The 18574-nt window shown below is 45.0% G+C and overlaps 2 protein-coding genes across 2 annotated transcripts in view; both read right to left on the bottom strand.

Annotated features, from left to right (window-relative positions):
- The window catches only part of LOC132571947 (oocyte zinc finger protein XlCOF6-like), a 39741-nt gene extending 25098 nt beyond the window's left edge, over positions 1–14643 (bottom strand). Inside the window, exons 1-2 of the mRNA XM_060238739.1 lie at positions 14221–14643; positions 11647–11761 (exon numbers count right to left, since the gene is read on the bottom strand). Coding sequence (XP_060094722.1) covers positions 11647–11761; positions 14221–14643 — 538 coding nt within the window. The remainder of the gene's footprint in view (positions 1–11646; positions 11762–14220) is intronic.
- LOC132571001 (gastrula zinc finger protein XlCGF57.1-like) lies at positions 2734–9863 on the bottom strand. The gene is made up of 5 exons (XM_060237637.1): positions 9815–9863; positions 9636–9706; positions 7676–7781; positions 5015–5220; positions 2734–3792 (listed from the first exon to the last, which is right to left on the bottom strand). Exons 1-5 carry the CDS (start codon positions 9861–9863, stop codon positions 2734–2736), a joined length of 1491 nt encoding a protein of 496 aa, XP_060093620.1.
- Positions 14644–18574: the final 3931 nt, after the last annotated feature.

Below are 18574 nucleotides of genomic sequence, written 5' to 3'. Positions count from 1 at the left end.
ACCAATGGCCCCTCCAGTCCAACACTCTGTGTCACACAGTGGCCAAAAAAAATTATATATATATATATATATATATATATATATATATATATATATATATATATATATATATATACACACACACACACACTGTGGCTAATAGCCACTGATGGACCTCTGCTCCATATTTTTATCTAACGCCCTCTTGAAGGTGGCTATGTTTGTGGCCGCCGCCACCTCCTGTGGCAGTGAATTCCAAATGTTAGTCACCCTTTGGGTGAAGAAGTACTTCCTTTTATCCGTTTTAACCTGTCTGCTCAGCAATTTCATCGAATGCCCACAAGTTCTTGTATTGTGAGAAAGGGAGAAAAGTACTTCTTTCTCTACTTTCTCCATCCCATGCATTATCTTGTAAACCTCTATCATGTCACCCCGCAGTCAACGTTTCTCCAAGGTCCAGTGAGTTCCTGCCATTGATAAGTTGTTTGATGGAGAGGGGAAGAGGTCCCCAGGCTGGATTAAAGTGCTGGGCAAGCTGAGTGCAGCCAGTGGGCCATATGTTTGACACCCCTGCCTTGCTCACTTGTGTTTAACCCACAGATAAAGCTATGTCATGCCTTTCAATTGGGATTGTTTCCACCTCTTCAGCCTTTGAAGTTCTGGAGACTTGCTGAAGTGAAGTTTTCTGAGAAAACAAAGTAGTTACGCTTCAGGCCTGCTGAGCTTTATTTTCTGTCTCACTCCTTGGGGACTGTCTCAGTTCTAGGGTCAAAACCGATTCCATTGCTTGGCTCTTGCTCATGCCTAGTTCTCAAGGCTGACCCACTGACCGAGCAGCCTCTCTGCACTGATACCTGGTCTGTTTTCAGAGCAGGTGCTGTTTCAGGCAGAGAGGTAAGGCTTGCTGCTGCCATCTCCATGGGGAACTCAAAATTGATCAGGAAGAATGCCTTCTGGAGACCAGCCAGAGCAGTTTGCTTCTCCTCTTGGTTCCATGGTAGCCTTCAAAACCATTAGTAATTGTCTGGGGCTTCTGTTTTTTCAGTATCCATGATAAACCAAAAGCTTTTTTCAAACAGGCTGATGGTCTCTGCAGAGTCATTCTTATGTGACACCATTTGTATTGACAGCAGTTACAGCATTAGTTGTATATCTGGGAGCCCTGAGTTCAAATGCCATTCTGCTGGTAACCTTGGGCCCATTTCATTCTCTCAGCTTTATAAAATATCATAAGCTACCTTGAGTTCCTGTGGAGAGTTAGATGGGGTGCAAATACATGGCTTCTCTTTGTGTGGCTTATTAGATACTTTTGAAGCATGAGAGATGAATGGAATCTCTTTTTACCATCAGAGCATTGAAAAGGCTTCTCCCTATGTGGGTGTGTCACAAACAGGGGATCAGGGAGGATATGTACAAGCTGCCACCACTCTGATATGGGACTGTCTGGGAGGGTCCACAGCACCCATCCAACACATGTTTTCCTCCTCAGCAAGCACCTTTATCCGTGACTGAAGAGGCATGAAGACTCAGGAAGTATAACAACGATAAATTTATTTCAGTGTTCAAGAACAAACAGGTGGATTGTAAAATTTTTGTAGAAGTAGTGAAAAAAAAGAAAAAAACAGCAAAGGTGGTACACAGAAATGTAAAAGTTCTGATGCAACTAACTATATATACCCTCCTTCTGATTCAAAATAACTCACCCCTCTCTCCAGTTCAGCCTTTCCAAAGAGAACTCTCTTTCTTCTCCAGCCAGACATTTTATTCTTTCCTCCCAGAACCCACACTTCTGTTCTACACTGGGCAAGTTTTCCCTCCAAAACTTCTGCCAATCCAATGAGAGGTCTGAAGAAAAGCAAATGCTCCGTGTACAAAATACCTCTTATCCACTGATGAATACTCCCAAATTTCCAATAAAGATACTGATTTCCAAAAATAGAAAAATTAATTTCTTTTACTGGTATCACAAAGTTCATACAACATTCATAGTCATTCCGGATTAGCTGTCTGTATGCACAGGTAATTAATATATATTTTCCAAATACCATCAGCTTACAGGCATAACATACCTTATCTCACTTCACCACCACTTACTATTGCCTTAACTTGTACTTCAAGGCACTAGTAAGTGTGGTGAAGTGAGATAAGGTATATTATTGATTGTGAAGTGAAACGATATAGTGGCAAGTGTGTGATGCCCATTCATATTTTGCACACTTTAAAAGAGCAAAGTAGTGTATACTGTATAAATTTATTAAATATTATTTTATAGGTATGAAATTCTAGCTTGGATAAAGCAATAATGCGAAACAGGAAGTTCGGACCGGTTATGCCTGTAAACTGATGGTATTTGGAAAATATATATGAATTATCTGGGCATACAGAGAGCTAATCTGGAATGTTGTATGAACTTTGTGATACCAGTAAAAGAAATTAATTTTTTTATTTTTGGAAGACAGTATCTTTATTGGAAATTTGGAAGCATTCATCAGTGGATAAGAAGTATTTTGTACACAGAGCTTTTGCTTTTCTTCAAACCTCCTGTCCATGTGACTTTTCTTTTTGTTACTTTAATCCAGTGAGAGGAACAGAAAGGATCCTTGGAGACGTCAGCCTAATAACTTCGAGGTAGACTTCCCCCGGTCCTCTAGGCTTCATGCACTAGGCCCAGGACATGACAGGGTTCTTAAATGTTTTCGAAGAATGCCACTCTGACAGAATCTCTTCTCACACTCGGAGCATTCAAAACGCTTCTCACGTGTGGATTCTTAGATGTCTTTGAAGATCGCCACTGTAACTGAATCTCTTCCCACACTCGGAGCATTCAAAAGGCTTCTCCCCTGTGTGGATTCTTAGATGTCTTTGAAGATCACCACTGTAACTGAATCTCTTCCCACACTTGGAGCATGCAAAAGGCTTCTCCCCTGTGTGGGTTCTTAGATGTTTTTGAAGATTGCCCCTTTGACAGAATCTCTTCCTACACTCTAAGCATTCAAAAGGCTTCTCCCCTGTGTGAGTTCTTAGATGCTGCTGAAGATGATCACTCCGAGTGAATCTCTTCTCACACTCTAAGCATTCAAAAGGCTTCTCCCCTGTGTGAGTTCTTAGATGCTGCTGAAGATGGTCACTCCGAGTGAATCTCTTCTCACACTCTAAGCATCGAAAAGGCTTCTCTCCTGTGTGGGTTCTTAGATGCTGTTGGAGATGGCGACTGTGGCTGAATCTCTTCCCACATTCAGAGCATTCAAAAGGCTTCTCCCCTGTGTGGGACAGTAGATGATTTTGAAGATGGCCACTCTGACTGAATCCCTTTCCACACTCAGAGCATTCAAATGGTTTGTCCCCTGTGTGAGTTCTTAGATGCTTTTGAAGATCGCCACCATAACTGAATCTCTTCCCACACGTGGAGCATTCAAAAGGCTTCTCCCCTGTGTGCATTCTTAGATGCTGTTTAAGAGTGCCACTCACACTAAATCTCTTCCCACATTGTAAGCATTCAAAAGGCTTCTCCCCTGTGTGGGTTCTGAGATGTTTTTGAAGATCACCATTATGACTGAATCTCTTCCCACACTCTAAGCATTCAAAAGGCTTCTCCCCTATGTGGATTCTTAGATGTTTTTGAAGATCACCATTGATACTGAATTTCTTCCCACACATTGAACATTCAAAAGGCTTCTCCCCAATGTGGGTTCTTAGATGCTGTTGAAGAGCATCATTCCGACGGAATCTCTTCCTACACTCTGAGCATTCAAAAGGCTTCTCCCCTGTGTGGATTCTTAGATGATTCTGAAGACCGTCATTCCGACTGAACTTCTTCCAACACAATGAACATTCAAAAGGCTTCTCTCCTGTGTGGGCTATTAGATGCTGTTGAAGAGTGCCACTCCAACTGAATCGCTTCCCACACTCTAGGCATTCAAAAGGCTTCTCCCCTGTGTGAGTTCTCAGATGATTTTTAAGATACCCACTGCAACGGAATCTCTTCCCACACTCAGAGCAATCAAATGGCTTCTCCCCTGTGTGGATTCTTTGGTGCACAAGGAGCTCTGATCTGTATCTGAAGTACTTTCTGCACCTAAAACACTTCCATGCATTCACTATACTGTGCTTTGGAAAATGCATGTTACCTTTTCCTCCTTCAGAGAACTTCATTCCAGTCTCTGAGCTAATAAATAGCTTCTCTCCAGAGCAAATCCTTTGGTTTTGAACAAGGCCTGATTGCTCTGAAAATCTCTTTCCACTCTCTGAGCAGCTATAAAGTTTCTCTCCTGGATGTGTTCTTTCATATGTAAGAAGCTCTGCTCTGTGAATCATGGTCTTTCTAGACTGCAGCCATTGTTGGGTCTTCTTTCCACTGTGCATTCGGAAATGGATCCTATACTGGGATTCATTTGAGACATTTTTTCCACACACCAAGCACTTATATGTTTCCTTAAACATGGGAATTACTTCTTGGAAATCCCCCCCTTGGCAAGGAATGGGTTTACTCCTCTTCTTGTCCCTTTGGCTTCTTTTCTCCCTCTTAAGTCCAACTTGATTGCTGAAGTTTCCTCTCAAGTCTTCATTCTTCACTTTCTCTGGCAACTGAGGATGTAGTTCCTCATCCTCCTCATTCCTCTGATTGTCACCTGCTGGAATAAAGAAAGAGATCCCATTAGAACCCACAAAAAGGGGTCTGAGCTGCAAATTAATTTCCATGCACACTCTAAATATTTCAGTGGCTTCTTCTTGCTGTACACAGTAATGTATAATAATATACACTTTAACAGTACATTTAAGCCTCCTCTGCGAGAGATGTTTGGTTTGGACTCTGACTGTTTATATGGCTCCCCACTTGTGTGCCCTTTTTGATGTGAAGTAAGGGCTCTTTTCCGGCTAAAGCGCTTTCTGCACTGCAAGCAATTATATGGCTTCTCACATAAGGGAATTTGTATCTGCAAAATGACGTTCATTCTGACTGAAGGGCTTTGGAAAGGCTACACTTTCATTTTCCCTGGAGTGGATTTTTTAGTTAGGATTGAGCCTTTGTTCCTACTCTTTTTGATTGACCTTTCTTTTCGATCTGGGATTTCACGGAACCCCCCTTCTTGGCAAAGTGTGCGCGCTTATCCCTCCTCTTACCTGTGTAGCTTCCCTCCTGCCTCTGTGATCCATCTCCATAGTGTCCTTCAGCATCTTCATTTTTGGTTTTTTCCAAAGAGAACCCCTGGAATTCCCCAGCTGTCTCATCTACATCTGCTGCTGGAATAAAGCAAGAGTTTCAATCAGCACCCATGCAAGAAGCCATTGCCAGTCAGGCACTGCTCATGAATGTGTGCACATTTCTTTGATCAGATCTTCTTTCCTTCCAAACAGAGACGCTGGTCACATCTTATCCTTGTCAGGCCTTCCCACAGAGCTGTTTTTATATTCTGCCTATCTCTTCTCTCCCCATATGTACTTTAAGGGAAAAAGTGGTAAAGAATCATTCCCACCCTGTTCCCTTTTGATTTGTCATGCAGCTCTTTTGATTCTCTGCATTGACAATTAAATATGAGAACTTAAGATATCCCTCAACTGAACTGAGAGTTTCCTTCCAGTTGTGAGCAGAGCCAGGAGGAGCTGGTTTTCAGCCTTCCCAAAATATATGTTTCTCAGGAGGAGAAGAAGCCAGGAACCCACCAAGTGAACCCTACAATTCCAAGGGTTTTTGGAAAAGGTGCCAGTTCTTATCAGGGCAAATTATGACCAATGAGAAAACCAACCCTGCAGTGTAGGGCCGCCATTCTCAAGGTCAAAGCTATTTTCTTGCTTTTTTAAAAAACTGTTCTCATTTTAGCCAGGTCTGTATAATGCAAAACCACATCTGAATCATTTGTTCATTTCTGCCTTTTCTAAAAGCTAAAAAATTTTTGCTCACAAGTCTCTGCAGCTTAGAGGGAGTATTGCTAGCAGGTGTTATTAGTTAACAGGGCAAGAGCTCCAAATGAGCCCAAATCCTGATAGGCTTGCCAGTCTCCAGGACCCAGGAACAATACATCTAGTCTCAGAACCCCAAATAACAAAACTCAAATATCAAAACTCATGTTTAGATGTAATTCATGTTTACTCTTCTATAGAGACTTTTCGACTTACAAACATATTGCCTTCTGGTGCAATTTTGTAAGACATACAGTTCACATATATAGAAAGTTTGGATAAGCGGTATACTGAGATTAATATTAATAATAATGTTTGCAGCTTAGATATTTGTATCTCATTTTTTGGAATTATACTAGTTGCATTGTTCCTGTGTTCTTTTGCAGAACTCCATCGTGCTTGCATCCTTAGAGGCCCCAGCAGGGGTTCCCCCCAGTATTGCAAGCTCCTCCCCAATGCCAGTCAGCTGGTCAGGGTGGAGAAGCCTTGCCCCCACAGCCACCATTTCCACCTTGGAATGCTTGGGGCCAAGAATCCCAGCTACACATACAAGTTGATGGGGTGTGAACTGGCAGAGACTGACCAAGAGAGAGATCTTGGGGTCGTGGTAGATAACTCACTGAAAAATGTCAAGACAGTGTGCGATTGCAATAAAAAAGGCCAACGCCGTGCTGGGAATTATTAGGAAGAGAACTGAAAACAAATCAGCCAGTATCATAATGCCCCTGTATAAATCGATGGTGCGGTCTCATTTGGAATACTGTGTGCAATTCTGGTCACCGCAGCTCAAAAAGGATATTATAGCATTGGAAAAAGTGCAGAAAAGGGCAACTAGAATGATTAAAGGTTTGGAACACTTTCCCTATGAAGAAAGGTTAAAACGCTTGGGGCTCTTTAGCTTGGAGAAACGTCGACTGCGGGGTGACATGATAGAGGTTTACAAGATTATGCATGGGATGGAGAAGGTAGAGAAAGAAGTACTTTTCTCCCTTTCTCACAATACAAGAACTCGTGGGCATTCAATGAAATTGCTGAGCAGTTGGATTAGAACGGATAAAAGGAGGTACTTCTCCACCCAAAGGGTGATTAACATGTGGAATTCACTGCCACAAGAGGTTGTGGCGGCTACAAGCATAGCCAGCTTCAAGAGGGGGTTAGATAAAAATATGGAACAGAGGTCCATCAGTGGCTATTAGCCACAGTGTGTATATATATGTATATACATTTTTTGGCCACTGTGTGACACAGAGTATTGGACGATGGGCTATTGGCCTGATCCAACATGGCTTCTCTAATGTTCTTATGCTAGAAGAAGCTTGGGGGGAACTGTATTCAGGGGAACTGCACTGCTATATTTTTATTTATTTAAGGAATGGGAAAGCCCCTGGCTCCACCCCCAAAGTTCTCAGATGTTTTCTGAGTCAGACTTGGCAACCCTAAATCCTATCTATTAGGAACCTACCCTGCCAGAGCCTGGGGGATTCCCAAGTTGCTTTGCAGTATGTTGTAAAGGTTGGCAACTGAGAAACTGGGATCGGGTCTCTTCCAGAGTCTTCCTGAGGGCCTCTCAACCACGCCTTTAACTCAGGCCAGAACAAGCTTTCTGACTTGGGTGACGGTCACAACATTGGTCATGCTGAACCATCATTTCCTCTGCCACCCCATCTCCTTGAGGCCCTCAGCAGGGGGGAGGTAGCTGGGCAGTCCTCACAACCACATGTTGCTTTTCAATATTTCCATTCATGCATTATCACAACAGCAGCAATTCACACCTTTGGCACCTATGAAAGATCCTTACCTAGAGAGGTAATGATCTCAGAGATCTCCAACACGATGACCCTGTAGAGAGCTCTTTGGCCTGGATCCAGCAGGGCCCACTCGGCCTCAGTGAAACACACAGCCACCTCCTCAAAGGAAAATGGTGACTGAAAGAAAAAGCAGATTCCCTTGTCAGAGCTCATTCCAGGCAGAGACTACACTCTCGGCAGGGGCATTCTGGGAGGTAGCGGGATGTAGAGCTGGGGATTTGTAAAGAGAGTGGAGTTCAGAGCCTCTCTTTCCTCAGTTAGCTGGACCAAAAGCCTCCTTGAGAAACCTCCGCCACAACCTCCCTACCACAGTTGAAACAGTATGCGAGCTCGAGGCTCCGTGCCTGTTTTCCGGATCAGCTTTAGACAGTTTTACAACACTTAGCCTGGAGGAAGTTGACAGAATTCTCTCTACTGTGCGCTCAACAATGCGTGATTTGGACCCTTGCCCATCCTGGCTGATTAAAGCGTGCCAGATGGAGCTTCGATATCCTATGCTTTCACCCAGGTCATGGGACGGAGACAGTGCTGGTCGCCCTGGTGGATGATCTCCAGCAGCATCTGGATTGAGGCGGTTCGGCAGTGCTGATGTTGTTGGACCTGTCGGCGGCATTTGACACGGTCAACCATCAGTTGCTGGTCCACCGCCTTGCCGAAGCAGGGATTCAGGGGTTGGCCCGGCAATGGCTCTCCTCTTTTCTCTTCGGTCAGGGACAAAGGATGGCGTTCGGGGGACAATCGTCCCAGAGACATCCGCTTAACTGTGGGGTGCCTCAGGGGGCGGTGCTCTCCCCGATGTTGTTTAATATCTATATGCACCCCTTTGCCCAGATTGTCCGGAGATATGGGCTGGGTTGCCATCAATACACTGATGACACCCAGCTCTATCTACTGATGGATGGCCAGCCAGCCTCTTCCCCAGAAAGTTTAGTCCTGGTGTTGCAAGCTGTAGCAGGGTGGCTTAGGCTGAGTCACCTGAAGCTGAATCCGACAAAGACAGAGGTCCTTTGCCTGAGTCGTGGTGGTCTGGGAAGGGAAATCCCTCTACCAGCTTTTGATGGGACGCCACTGATATCAGCACCCAAAGTCAGAAGCTTGGGGGTGCTGCTGGAGCCCTCATTGGCAATGGAGGCCCAGATAGCAGCCACTGCGAAATCCGCCTTCTTTCACCTTAGGCGGGTACGACAGTTGGTCCCCTTTCTTGAGCGCAGCGACCTAGCAACTGTGATCCATGCAACGGTCACCTCAAGACAAGACTACTGCAATGCCCTCTACATGGGGCTGCCCTTGTCTTGTATCTAGAAACTGCAGTTGGTGCAGAATGCAGCAGCCAGGCTGTTATCGGGTCTCTCTATATGGGTGAACATACAGCCAAGGCTGCGGGAACTGCACTGGCTGCCAATAGTATTCCGGATTCACTACAAGGTGCTGGTTATCACCTTTAAAGCCCTATATAGCTGAGGACCTGTCTACCTTAGGGACCGTCTCTCCCCACATGTTCCCCAGAGGGTACTCAGATCTGGAACGCAGAACTTATTGTCAATCCCCGGGCTGAGGGAGGCGAGACTGAAGGCTACCAGAGAAAGAGCCTTCTCAGTTGCGGCCCCCCACTGGTGGAACCAACTTCCAGAAGAAGTAAGGGCCTTGTGGGACCTTGCTCAGTTCCGCAAGGCCTGTAAAACAGTCCTATTCCAACTTGCCTTTAGCTGAATTATAGTATAAGTAGATGCCCAACATCGCTGAACTTAATGAAATCAGCACTAGCACCAAAATTGTTTTAAACTGTTTTAAAATTATCTAATTGGTATTAATTAATTGTTAAAATTTTAATTGTTTATTTATTGTTTCAGTTTGACTGTTGTGAGCCGCCCTGAGCCTGCTTCGGCGGGGAGGGCGGGATATAAATCTGAGAATAAATAAATAATCCCCCATTACTATCTTCCCCCCTACCTGCACCAGATGCGGAGCAGTCATTTCCATTGCTCTACAAAGACGAAGGCATGACAACATCTCTTCACTGCCTGCAAGGGAGAAAAAAAGTGGCACGATGAATATTAAACTCAAGTTCCTATTTTGTTTGCTTCTTTGAATTCTGCTTCATCTCTGTTCCCAGGGTTGTGAAACTTTACCTTCTTTACACTCAAGAAAATGTGTAATGAGCTGGACGAGAAGCATCATGGTTCTCAGAGTGTTATAAATGCTGCCAGGGCTTCTGTGAGATTTCTATGACCCCTGGGAACCCTGGAGTTCCAAAGGCTGCAGCATCCTTGCTGGATGAGACCAAAGGCCCAGGGATACCATACTCCTTCCTGCTGGGCCCCTCCCACCTCTCCTGGAGTCTGGACTGGCAGGAGAAATAGAGGGGACTGGAAATCATGTTGCATGGCATATTGCCATCACATCCAGCCCAAACCCCAGACGTGATTTTAACGTGCCAGCCAAGACTCTGGAAATCTTAGGGTCCCACCAATGCGTTTCTTGGATGCTCTAATTTCACATCCAAATATTAGGCCAGAAAAGACATGGACATCACATCACATCTACCCCATCCTCCGCCCTCAAACCCCATGAGGGTGCCAGGCAAGAGACATTCAGAGATGGTATGCCATTATCTGCCTCTGTATAGCAACCCTGGACTTCTTTGGTGGTCTCTCATGCAGAAACTAACCTGGGCTGACCCCAGCATCCTTCATCCTCTTTCTTACTGTGGCTTGCCAGATGCCCATGGAAAGCCTCTAAGCAGGGGCACAGACCCCAAATTATTGGCCCCTAGCCATGGGGTTTCAGAGGGTGAACATGTTTGTAAAGTGCTATCAAGTCACAGCTGACTTCTGGTGAACCCAGTTATTAGAGGCAAGAGAGATTCAGAGGTGGTAATGCCATTCTCTGCCTCTGGAATTCTTTGGTGGTCTCCTGTGCAGAACTAAGCTGGGCGTACACTGCTTAGTTTCTGAGATCTCACGGGACTGACCTAACCTCAGCCATTCAGGTCCATTTATTCATCACGGCTAACACATTTCTCTTCTTTTCTCTTTCTTTTTTGAGCCACCTTGACACCCTCTAATTGAAAGAAGGTGAGATATGCATATTTTAATTAACATAAATTTATTTATTTATTTAATCAAATTTATATCCCGCCCTCCCTTGACAGGCTCCAGGCACCTAACAGCAAATAAAAACAATATCAAATATTAAAAACAAATATTCAATAAAATCATTTCCATTATATAGTCATTAAAAGTCCAAGATGCATGCTGATGTTCTAATTATTCTGATGTTTCTTGTTTCAGTTATATTTGTTCAGTGAGCTTGTCAGTGCTGTGGAATAACTGCCACCTCCCCTTAACCGTTAAAAGCAAGTTTGAACAGTTCGGTCTTACAGGCCCAGCAGAACTGTGGCAGGTCCCACAGGGCCCTGATGTTTCCAGGGAAGGCACTCCACAGAGCGGGGGCTATTACCGAGAAAGCTCTGGTTCTGGTAGTTGACAATCAAGCTTCTTTTGGTCTGGGGATCTTAAGATTTTGGGATCCTGAACATAGTGCTCTCTGGGGTACGTATGGGGAGAGGGGCTCCTAAAGGTAGACAGGTCCCAGGACATATAGGGTTTTAAAGGTTATGACCAGCACCTTGAAGCAAATCCGGAATGCCACAGGCAACTAGAGCAACGTTTCCAGTGCAGGTTGAACGTGCTCCCGTACAGGTAACTCCATTAGCAATCTGGCTGTTGCATTTTGCATGAGTTGCAGCCTCCAAATTTGAGTATAAGAATGGAATTGCCTTCCATGATTCCCTCTACTCCCCCTTAAAGTAGAGGGGCCATCACTACATCCTATAGCATTATGTCTCAGAATTCAATTCTATGTAGTCTGCAAAAGTATTCCCCTTTCCTCCTGTCCTGAGCCTTCAGCCCAACAACCTGACTAAGTACTTCAATCCTTTCTGGGAAGGAGACAACCTTACCACTTGACAGGGCATCTTGGGAATGCTCCTGGATCTGTGCCTTCTTTCTTTCCTCTGATAGAGCTCCTTCTGCCTCAGAGAACTTTGCATCCATCTTCATGGATTGTCCCCACATCTGAAAGAACAGCAAGGGACACAAGTAAGAGAAGGAGTGGAAAAGCGGAGATGGACCCTGGTCCACTCGCACTCTCCTCACCCCTCCATCCACCATCAGAGCTGCTTCAACCACAGGGGTAAGAACCAGGATCGGGTTTTCTTCCCAGCTTAGTGAAGCATCAAGAGGCAGAAATACCTAAGAAAAGATGGCAACAATATACTGAGGAATCACACTAAAGAGATGAAAGGATCACAAATTCCTTTCAAGAAGAATTTTTCAAAGAAGAACCAAGAGTTTTAGAAAGTGAAGGGAAAGCTGCACTGAGAGCAATGGGGAGAAACAAATTACCACAAGTAGATGAGATGTCAGTAGAACTATTCTGAGGCACAGAAAAGGAGTCCTTCAAAATCATAAAAAGAATAAGCTAACAGATATGGAGAACAAAACAAAGGCCCACTCACATTCCAATTCTGAATACAGGACTGCAGCGACTACTGGACCGTCACATTAATTTCTCATGGGAGTTAAGTGATGCAGATAATCTTACAATGAAGACTGTTACCATCTATGGAATGAGAAATGCCAGATGTTCCAGCTGGATTCCAAAAAGGACAAGGTACTTGAGATCATCTTGCAAATTTAGGCTGGTCATTGGAGCATGCAAGGGAATATCAGAAGAAAATCAATTTGTGCTTCACAGATTAAAGCAAAGCTTTTGACTGTGTGGGTGATGAAAAGCTACGGCTGGTTTTGAAAGAAATGGGGGTGCTACAACATCAGATTGCTTTGAAGTGCAGCCTGTACTCTGAACAAGAGGCCACTGTTAGAACAGAATATGGAGAAACAGAACGGTTTCCAAATGACAAAGGTGTCAGACTATGACATTTTATTTCTAGGTCTCTCTGATCTATATGCAGAATATATTGTAAGGAAACTGGATTAGATTAAGATGAAGGTGGAGTGAAAATTGGCAAAAGGATCGGTAACAATTTAAGATATGCAGATGATGCTACATTGTTACCAGAAAATAGTGAAGACCTGAAAAAACTACTAATGAAGGTTAAAACAGGAAGTGCCAACACAGGGATTACAGCTGAACATCAAGAAGACAAAAGTAATGACTAGGGTGAAATGACACATATTTTGGGTTTGTGATGAAGAACTTGACATTGCTTGAGATTTTCTGTTCCTTGGCTCCATTGTCAAACAAAAGGAAGACTGTAAAGAAACCAGAAGGAGACTGAGGCTGGGAAGGACAGCCAGAAGAAGCTAGAATGTGTCACTGGTGACAAATATCAAGATAATTCATGCCATAGTGTTCCCCATTACTATGTGTGGGTGTGTGAGTTGGACAATGAAGAAAGCTGGCGTGGAGAAAGTTGATTCTTTTGAAATGTGGGGTTGGAGGAGAGTTTTTACAGATACCGTGGACAGCCAAAAGACAAATCAGTAGGTTCTACATCAAATCATACCTGAACTCTTCCTAGAAGCTAAAATGATTGAAATGAGGCTTTTGTACTTTGGTGACATTATAAGAAGACAAGTGTCACTAGAAAAGACAAAAATGTTAGGAAAAGTTGAAAACTGTAGGAAAAGAAGAAAACCAAACATGGGATGGATTGAATCAATCACAGAAGCCATAGCTCTCTGTAAAACCTGAGCAAGGTTCCTAACAATAAGACGTTTGGGAGGCAGGGCTGGCTCACCCACTAGGCAAACTAGGTGGTTGCCTAGGGCACCAAGAGACAGGGGGCAGCAGTGCTCAAGGCAACTGGCCAGTTTGCCTCCCACTCCCCACCAACGCTGCTACCGCAGCCACCGCCAGCCTCCTCCAGTCCGCCGCCACCATGCTCCACTCCCACCCCCGCTGCCGCCATGCTCCGCTTGCTTGGGCCCCCCCCCCACTCGCTGCAACTACAGCCCTACTGCCTTCTAGCAGCCCACGCCTGTGCATTTGGTTAAACGCACAGCCATGGGCTGCAAGAAGCCTGTTGGGCTGTTTTAGTTGCAGCGAGCCTGGGGGGGGGGGGAGCGAGCTGAGCAAAGCATGGGGGGGGCAAGCAGAGCATGGCAGCGGGCCGGAGGAGGCTGGCAGCAGCAGCGGTAAGAGGAGTGTGGGGGGGGGGGAAGAGGAGCGAGGTGGGGGGGGGAGAAGAGCAAGGCGGCGGACCAGAGGAGGCTGGCAGCGGCGGGGGGGCAAGTGGAGCGCACCCATGGGGGCGCCTGCCTAGGGCACTATTTGCCCACGAGCCAGCACTGTTAGGAGGACATTAATTCATAGGGTTGCCATAAGTCAGAAGAAAGCTGATGATAGTTAACATGCACACTCAGACAAATATCCAACAGAAAAGCTTAGGATAAGGTCAATGCTTAAATGCTTCCATCTTCATGAATTATTCCCACATCTGAAACAACTGCAAGGGGCAGAGGTAAGAGAAGGAATGGAACAAGCTGAAGAGGTGTATTCTGGACTTCACCTGCTCTGCCTGCCTCTTCTCCTCTGCCTGACTCAGGAGGAAACCTTCAGCCAGGGCCACTGCCTGGGAACTTGTCTCTGGCTCGCAGCCTCTGACCCAGCGTTGCATTTCCTGGGGCAAGGCAGCCAGGAACTGTTCCAGGATCACCAGGTCCAGCATCTGCTTCTTGGTGTTCCTCTGCGGCTTCAGCCAGTGGTTGCACAGTCCATGGAGCTGGCTGCAAAACTCTCGGGGCCCATCAGCCTCATGGTAACAGAACTGCCGGAAGCATCGGCTGTATACATCTGTAGCCACCGTGTCCTGCACCAAGATCTCTGGCACAGCTCTTTCCTCAAATTCAACATCACTCACTGCCTGGATGGGATGGGGACTTTTCCTCAATCTCTTGTCCGTTCCAGGGCCTTTTAGGTTCTCCTCTTCCATCTCCTTCCCATTTCTCTTGCATAGCCCCTTACTATGGAAAAACACTCTCATTCAATTGCCTATGAAGAGGAAGAAGGAAAGATATGAAAATGGCGAAAGAAACCAAAAGGGAATGGAGTTATATCGCTGACCCTGCTTAAGAGACACCAAAGCAGATCAGAAGAAATGTCTGTGTTGTAGTATGTGGGTCAGGATTAGAGGCGTCACTAGGGTGGGTTGCACCCTGGGGTGTAACTGATTCAAGTCACCCTCCCCCCCATTGGGCATCACCCCTTTTGGAGGGCTGCGTCACCCCCCCGCCCCCTGCCAAAAGCGCGCTAGTTTGCCCGCTCTCTCCTCCGGAGGGGGGGAAATCTCCCCGGCAGCCACGCCGCAATGCGGCGGGCTGCTGGAGGCTCCGTTGTCCAGGGCCAGCCCCTTCCTGGGGCCAATGAGAATGCTCTGGGGGAGGGCCGATGGCCCCCTTGGCCCTGCCCTAGTGACGCCGCTGGTCAGGATTAATGCATTATTTTAAATATCAAGCTTTTTCAGAGTTGCTTGTTTGGTCCTTCATGAAAGAAAAACTTCTTGAAAAATCTGCTGTGGATGTTATGTGTACTGGAATTTTATGGACACACCCAGTCAACCTAAAGGTGACCACAACCGCACCCCAACCCAGAGACACTTTAGCAGAAAAAAATAGAATTTTTTAAACCTGTGCAGGTCCAGGAGAAGCAGGCTCAACAACTCTGATTTGAGTTTACACAATCCATTTATAGAAACAAGAAAGGAACTTTGTTACGACTTCCAACATGGACCCTTTGGCGGGAAAACATATGATTGGTTAATAACCCCATTGTCTGACTGATCTCTGTTGCTTAGGCATGTGACACTTCTTTTACCTGGTTTCTGAACTAGAAATTTAACTTTCACATATGAGCCTCTGGTTTTCAGGGACCAGTCTGTCTAGCAGGTGCATCTCAAGATAAAGTGACACCAGGACAAAACAACTGGGAAGGGCTTAACCATTGCAGGGAGCTCCTTAACAGGCTGGAAGGGCTGGGCAACAGCTCTCTCCAAGCAGCCAGCAGGGGAGCGGTAGAGAAGCCTCAAGCCTCTCCAGGTCAGGGCACAGGGGCTGCTGGGGGGATCAGGAGTAGGGGGAGGCAGTAGTGATGTGGCAGAGGTCCTCAACTGCTTCCCAGCTGCTGTGGTTAAATGGCTAAGAGTGAACAAACTGAAACTGATCTCTGGAGTAGCAGTACTGGAGAAGTAGTACAGGTTAAAAAAGCAGAGGTCATGAAGGGCATTATGTTCCTCTGTTTCAGTGGGGTTCAGCTAACTCTCGCCACCTCAGTTAAGAGCCTTGGTGTTATACTGGACCCAACATTATTGCTGGAGAAGCAAATTAATGCAGTTGCAAAAGTCTAGCTTAGGGGTGGCCAAACTTGCTTAATGAAAGAGTCATGTAGAATAAACATCAGATGTTTGAGAGCCACAAGGCATGAACATCAGGTGCTTGAGAGTTGCAAGGAAAATAGATGGGAGGAGGGAGGGAGAGGTGGAAAGAAAGCAACTTTAACTTTAAATGCATTCTCCAAGCCACTGGCTGACTTGGCTTGGAGAAGTGATTTGAAAAAACAAATGCCTTCTGTCAGCCAGCCAATGGGGCGGTGTGGGCTTCAAGAGCCACACAATACGTGTGAAGGAGCCACATGAGGCTCCCAAGCCGCAGCTTAAAAAATGGCCCCTCCCCTTGACATAGGTGATCTTGCAAACTAAACAAATGCACCTTTAAGACCAACCAACGAGGTGATCTGATGATGTGTGCTTAGAGATCACACAAAAGCTTATGTTCTAAATAAAACTTGGTTTTAAAGGTGCACCTTGACTCCTGCTGTCTTCTGCATTTAGGTTGTTGTAAGCCGGAGTCTACTGTGTAATTCTGCAGCGTTTCATGGGTCATATTAACATAAATGCTTTCCTTCATGGTGGAACGTGGAGGAGAGACATGAGAGACCAAGGCTATGAAGGCCAATACCTTAAAATGTGCCTGGTAACCGATGGGTAATCAATGGAGTCACTGCACAATGAACATCATATGTATCCATTTACCTCCTGTTAATAACTGAGCTGTGGTGTTCTGCACCAATGTTTCATTTACCCCTGAAGGACTGGCCTGTAAAGGCTTCAAAACAATTTCCCATCAGCAAACTTCTGGTTCTAGACTGAGGTGAAGGGAAGTGTTGCTGCACTCAGTTTTATCTTTCAAAAATTCTGTTTGTATTCTTCTGTTTTCTTTTATTTGTCTATCTTATTTATATATAATCTCTCTTGGAGTAACATATCCATTTTTTGCTTGCTGGTTCGCTGCTGAAGCTTGCCAAGCAGGCTCTAGCCTGTTGATGTTTAACTTGCAGATAAGGCTTATAAGAGTTATTTCCACCTCTTCAGTTCCACCTCTTTGAAGTTTTGGAGGCCTGCTGAAGTGGGTGGAGTTTCTTTGTTGTCTTCAGGGACAACAAAGTAGTCATGATTCAAGCCTGCTGAGCTTATTTTCTGACTCACTTTGTGGGGATCATCTCTGTTCCAAGAGACAGAACTGATTCTGTCACTCTTGGCTCCATGCCCTCTTGTTAATGCCTAGTTCTCAAGGCTGATCCAGTGACCCAGCAGCCTTGGTTCCACCAACTTGCTGCTGTCTCTCAGCAGTAATCCCTGGTCTGTTTTCAGCACAGTTGCTGTTTCAGGCAGAGGCAAAGCTTGCTGTTGTCATCTCCATGGGGAATTCAAAATCGATACGGAAGAATGCTTTCTGGAGACCAGCCTGAGTAGTTTGCCTCTCCTCTCGGTTCTATGGCAGCCTTCAGAACCATCAGTAATTGTTTGGAGCTTCTGTTTTTCAGTATCAGTGATAAACCAGAACCTTTTTTCAACTGGGTTCAGATGCAGTCATTCTGATGTGACCCATTTGTACTGACAGCAGTTACAGCATTAGGCTAGGATATGGGAGCCCCAAGTTCAAATGTCCAGAAACCTTGTTGATAACCCTGGGCCTATTTTATTTCCTCAACCTTATAAAATATCATAAGCCACTTTCAGTTCCTGTTGGGGAGTTAGATAGGGTACAAATAAACTCCATACCCATTGTTTTAAAGGGAATCTTATGATTCTACTTAAAACAGGTGCCCCATGAGACAAAATATTTGACATGCTATGAAAATTTCACTCAACCTCAATATTCCTTTCATCATCTTATTTGCTGAACAGCCCTTTTCTTTCTTCTCCCCACCTATGAATGAAAGGATGCCACAAATCACAGTTAGATGGGGGAGCAATGTGATGCTGTGTTGAAGGGTAATCTTACTGAAGTTGGCATAAGGAGATTTTACCAATTTTGGGATCCAAATTAACTCCAGCTTAAGACTTTTGCTTCTAAAATTCTGTCTATTATGGAACAAGGTATGTCTGTGAACAACTTTTTTTCTGTAATAAATACTCATAAATCAAAAGTACCTTCTCAGCTTACAGATAATATACCTAAACAGCATACTCAAGATCACTGCAGCTCAGACAATGACTCCAGATTTTGATGCAACAATTGAGAGCAAGAAGGGTCAAAGAGTGTTTAAAAAGGCAATACTATTATTGTTTTAAGCATGTTAATATTTTGAGTAAAAATAACATTGTTCATTGGGTTTGCTTCTTGTTCTTTGTAAAGTTATTCTCTCTGGTAACTGGCATTACATTATATGGCACAGATGACTGCAGCTGACAAAGTGACATTTATATCATATCTGGCCCTCATAACAAATGAGTTTGACACCTCTGGGCTAAGCAGTTACATGGCTTCTGAGATGCTTTTGAAGAGCACTGCTTGGATAGAATCTCTCCTTACGCTCTGAGAATTCAAAACAACTTCTCCCCTGTGTGGGTTCTTAGATGATTATGA

Source organism: Heteronotia binoei, chromosome 5 (assembly GCF_032191835.1).
Source record: "Heteronotia binoei isolate CCM8104 ecotype False Entrance Well chromosome 5, APGP_CSIRO_Hbin_v1, whole genome shotgun sequence".
In the NCBI taxonomy this organism is placed as follows: Eukaryota; Metazoa; Chordata; class Lepidosauria; order Squamata; family Gekkonidae; genus Heteronotia; species Heteronotia binoei.
This window is presented reverse-complemented; position numbering and strand designations above follow the sequence as displayed.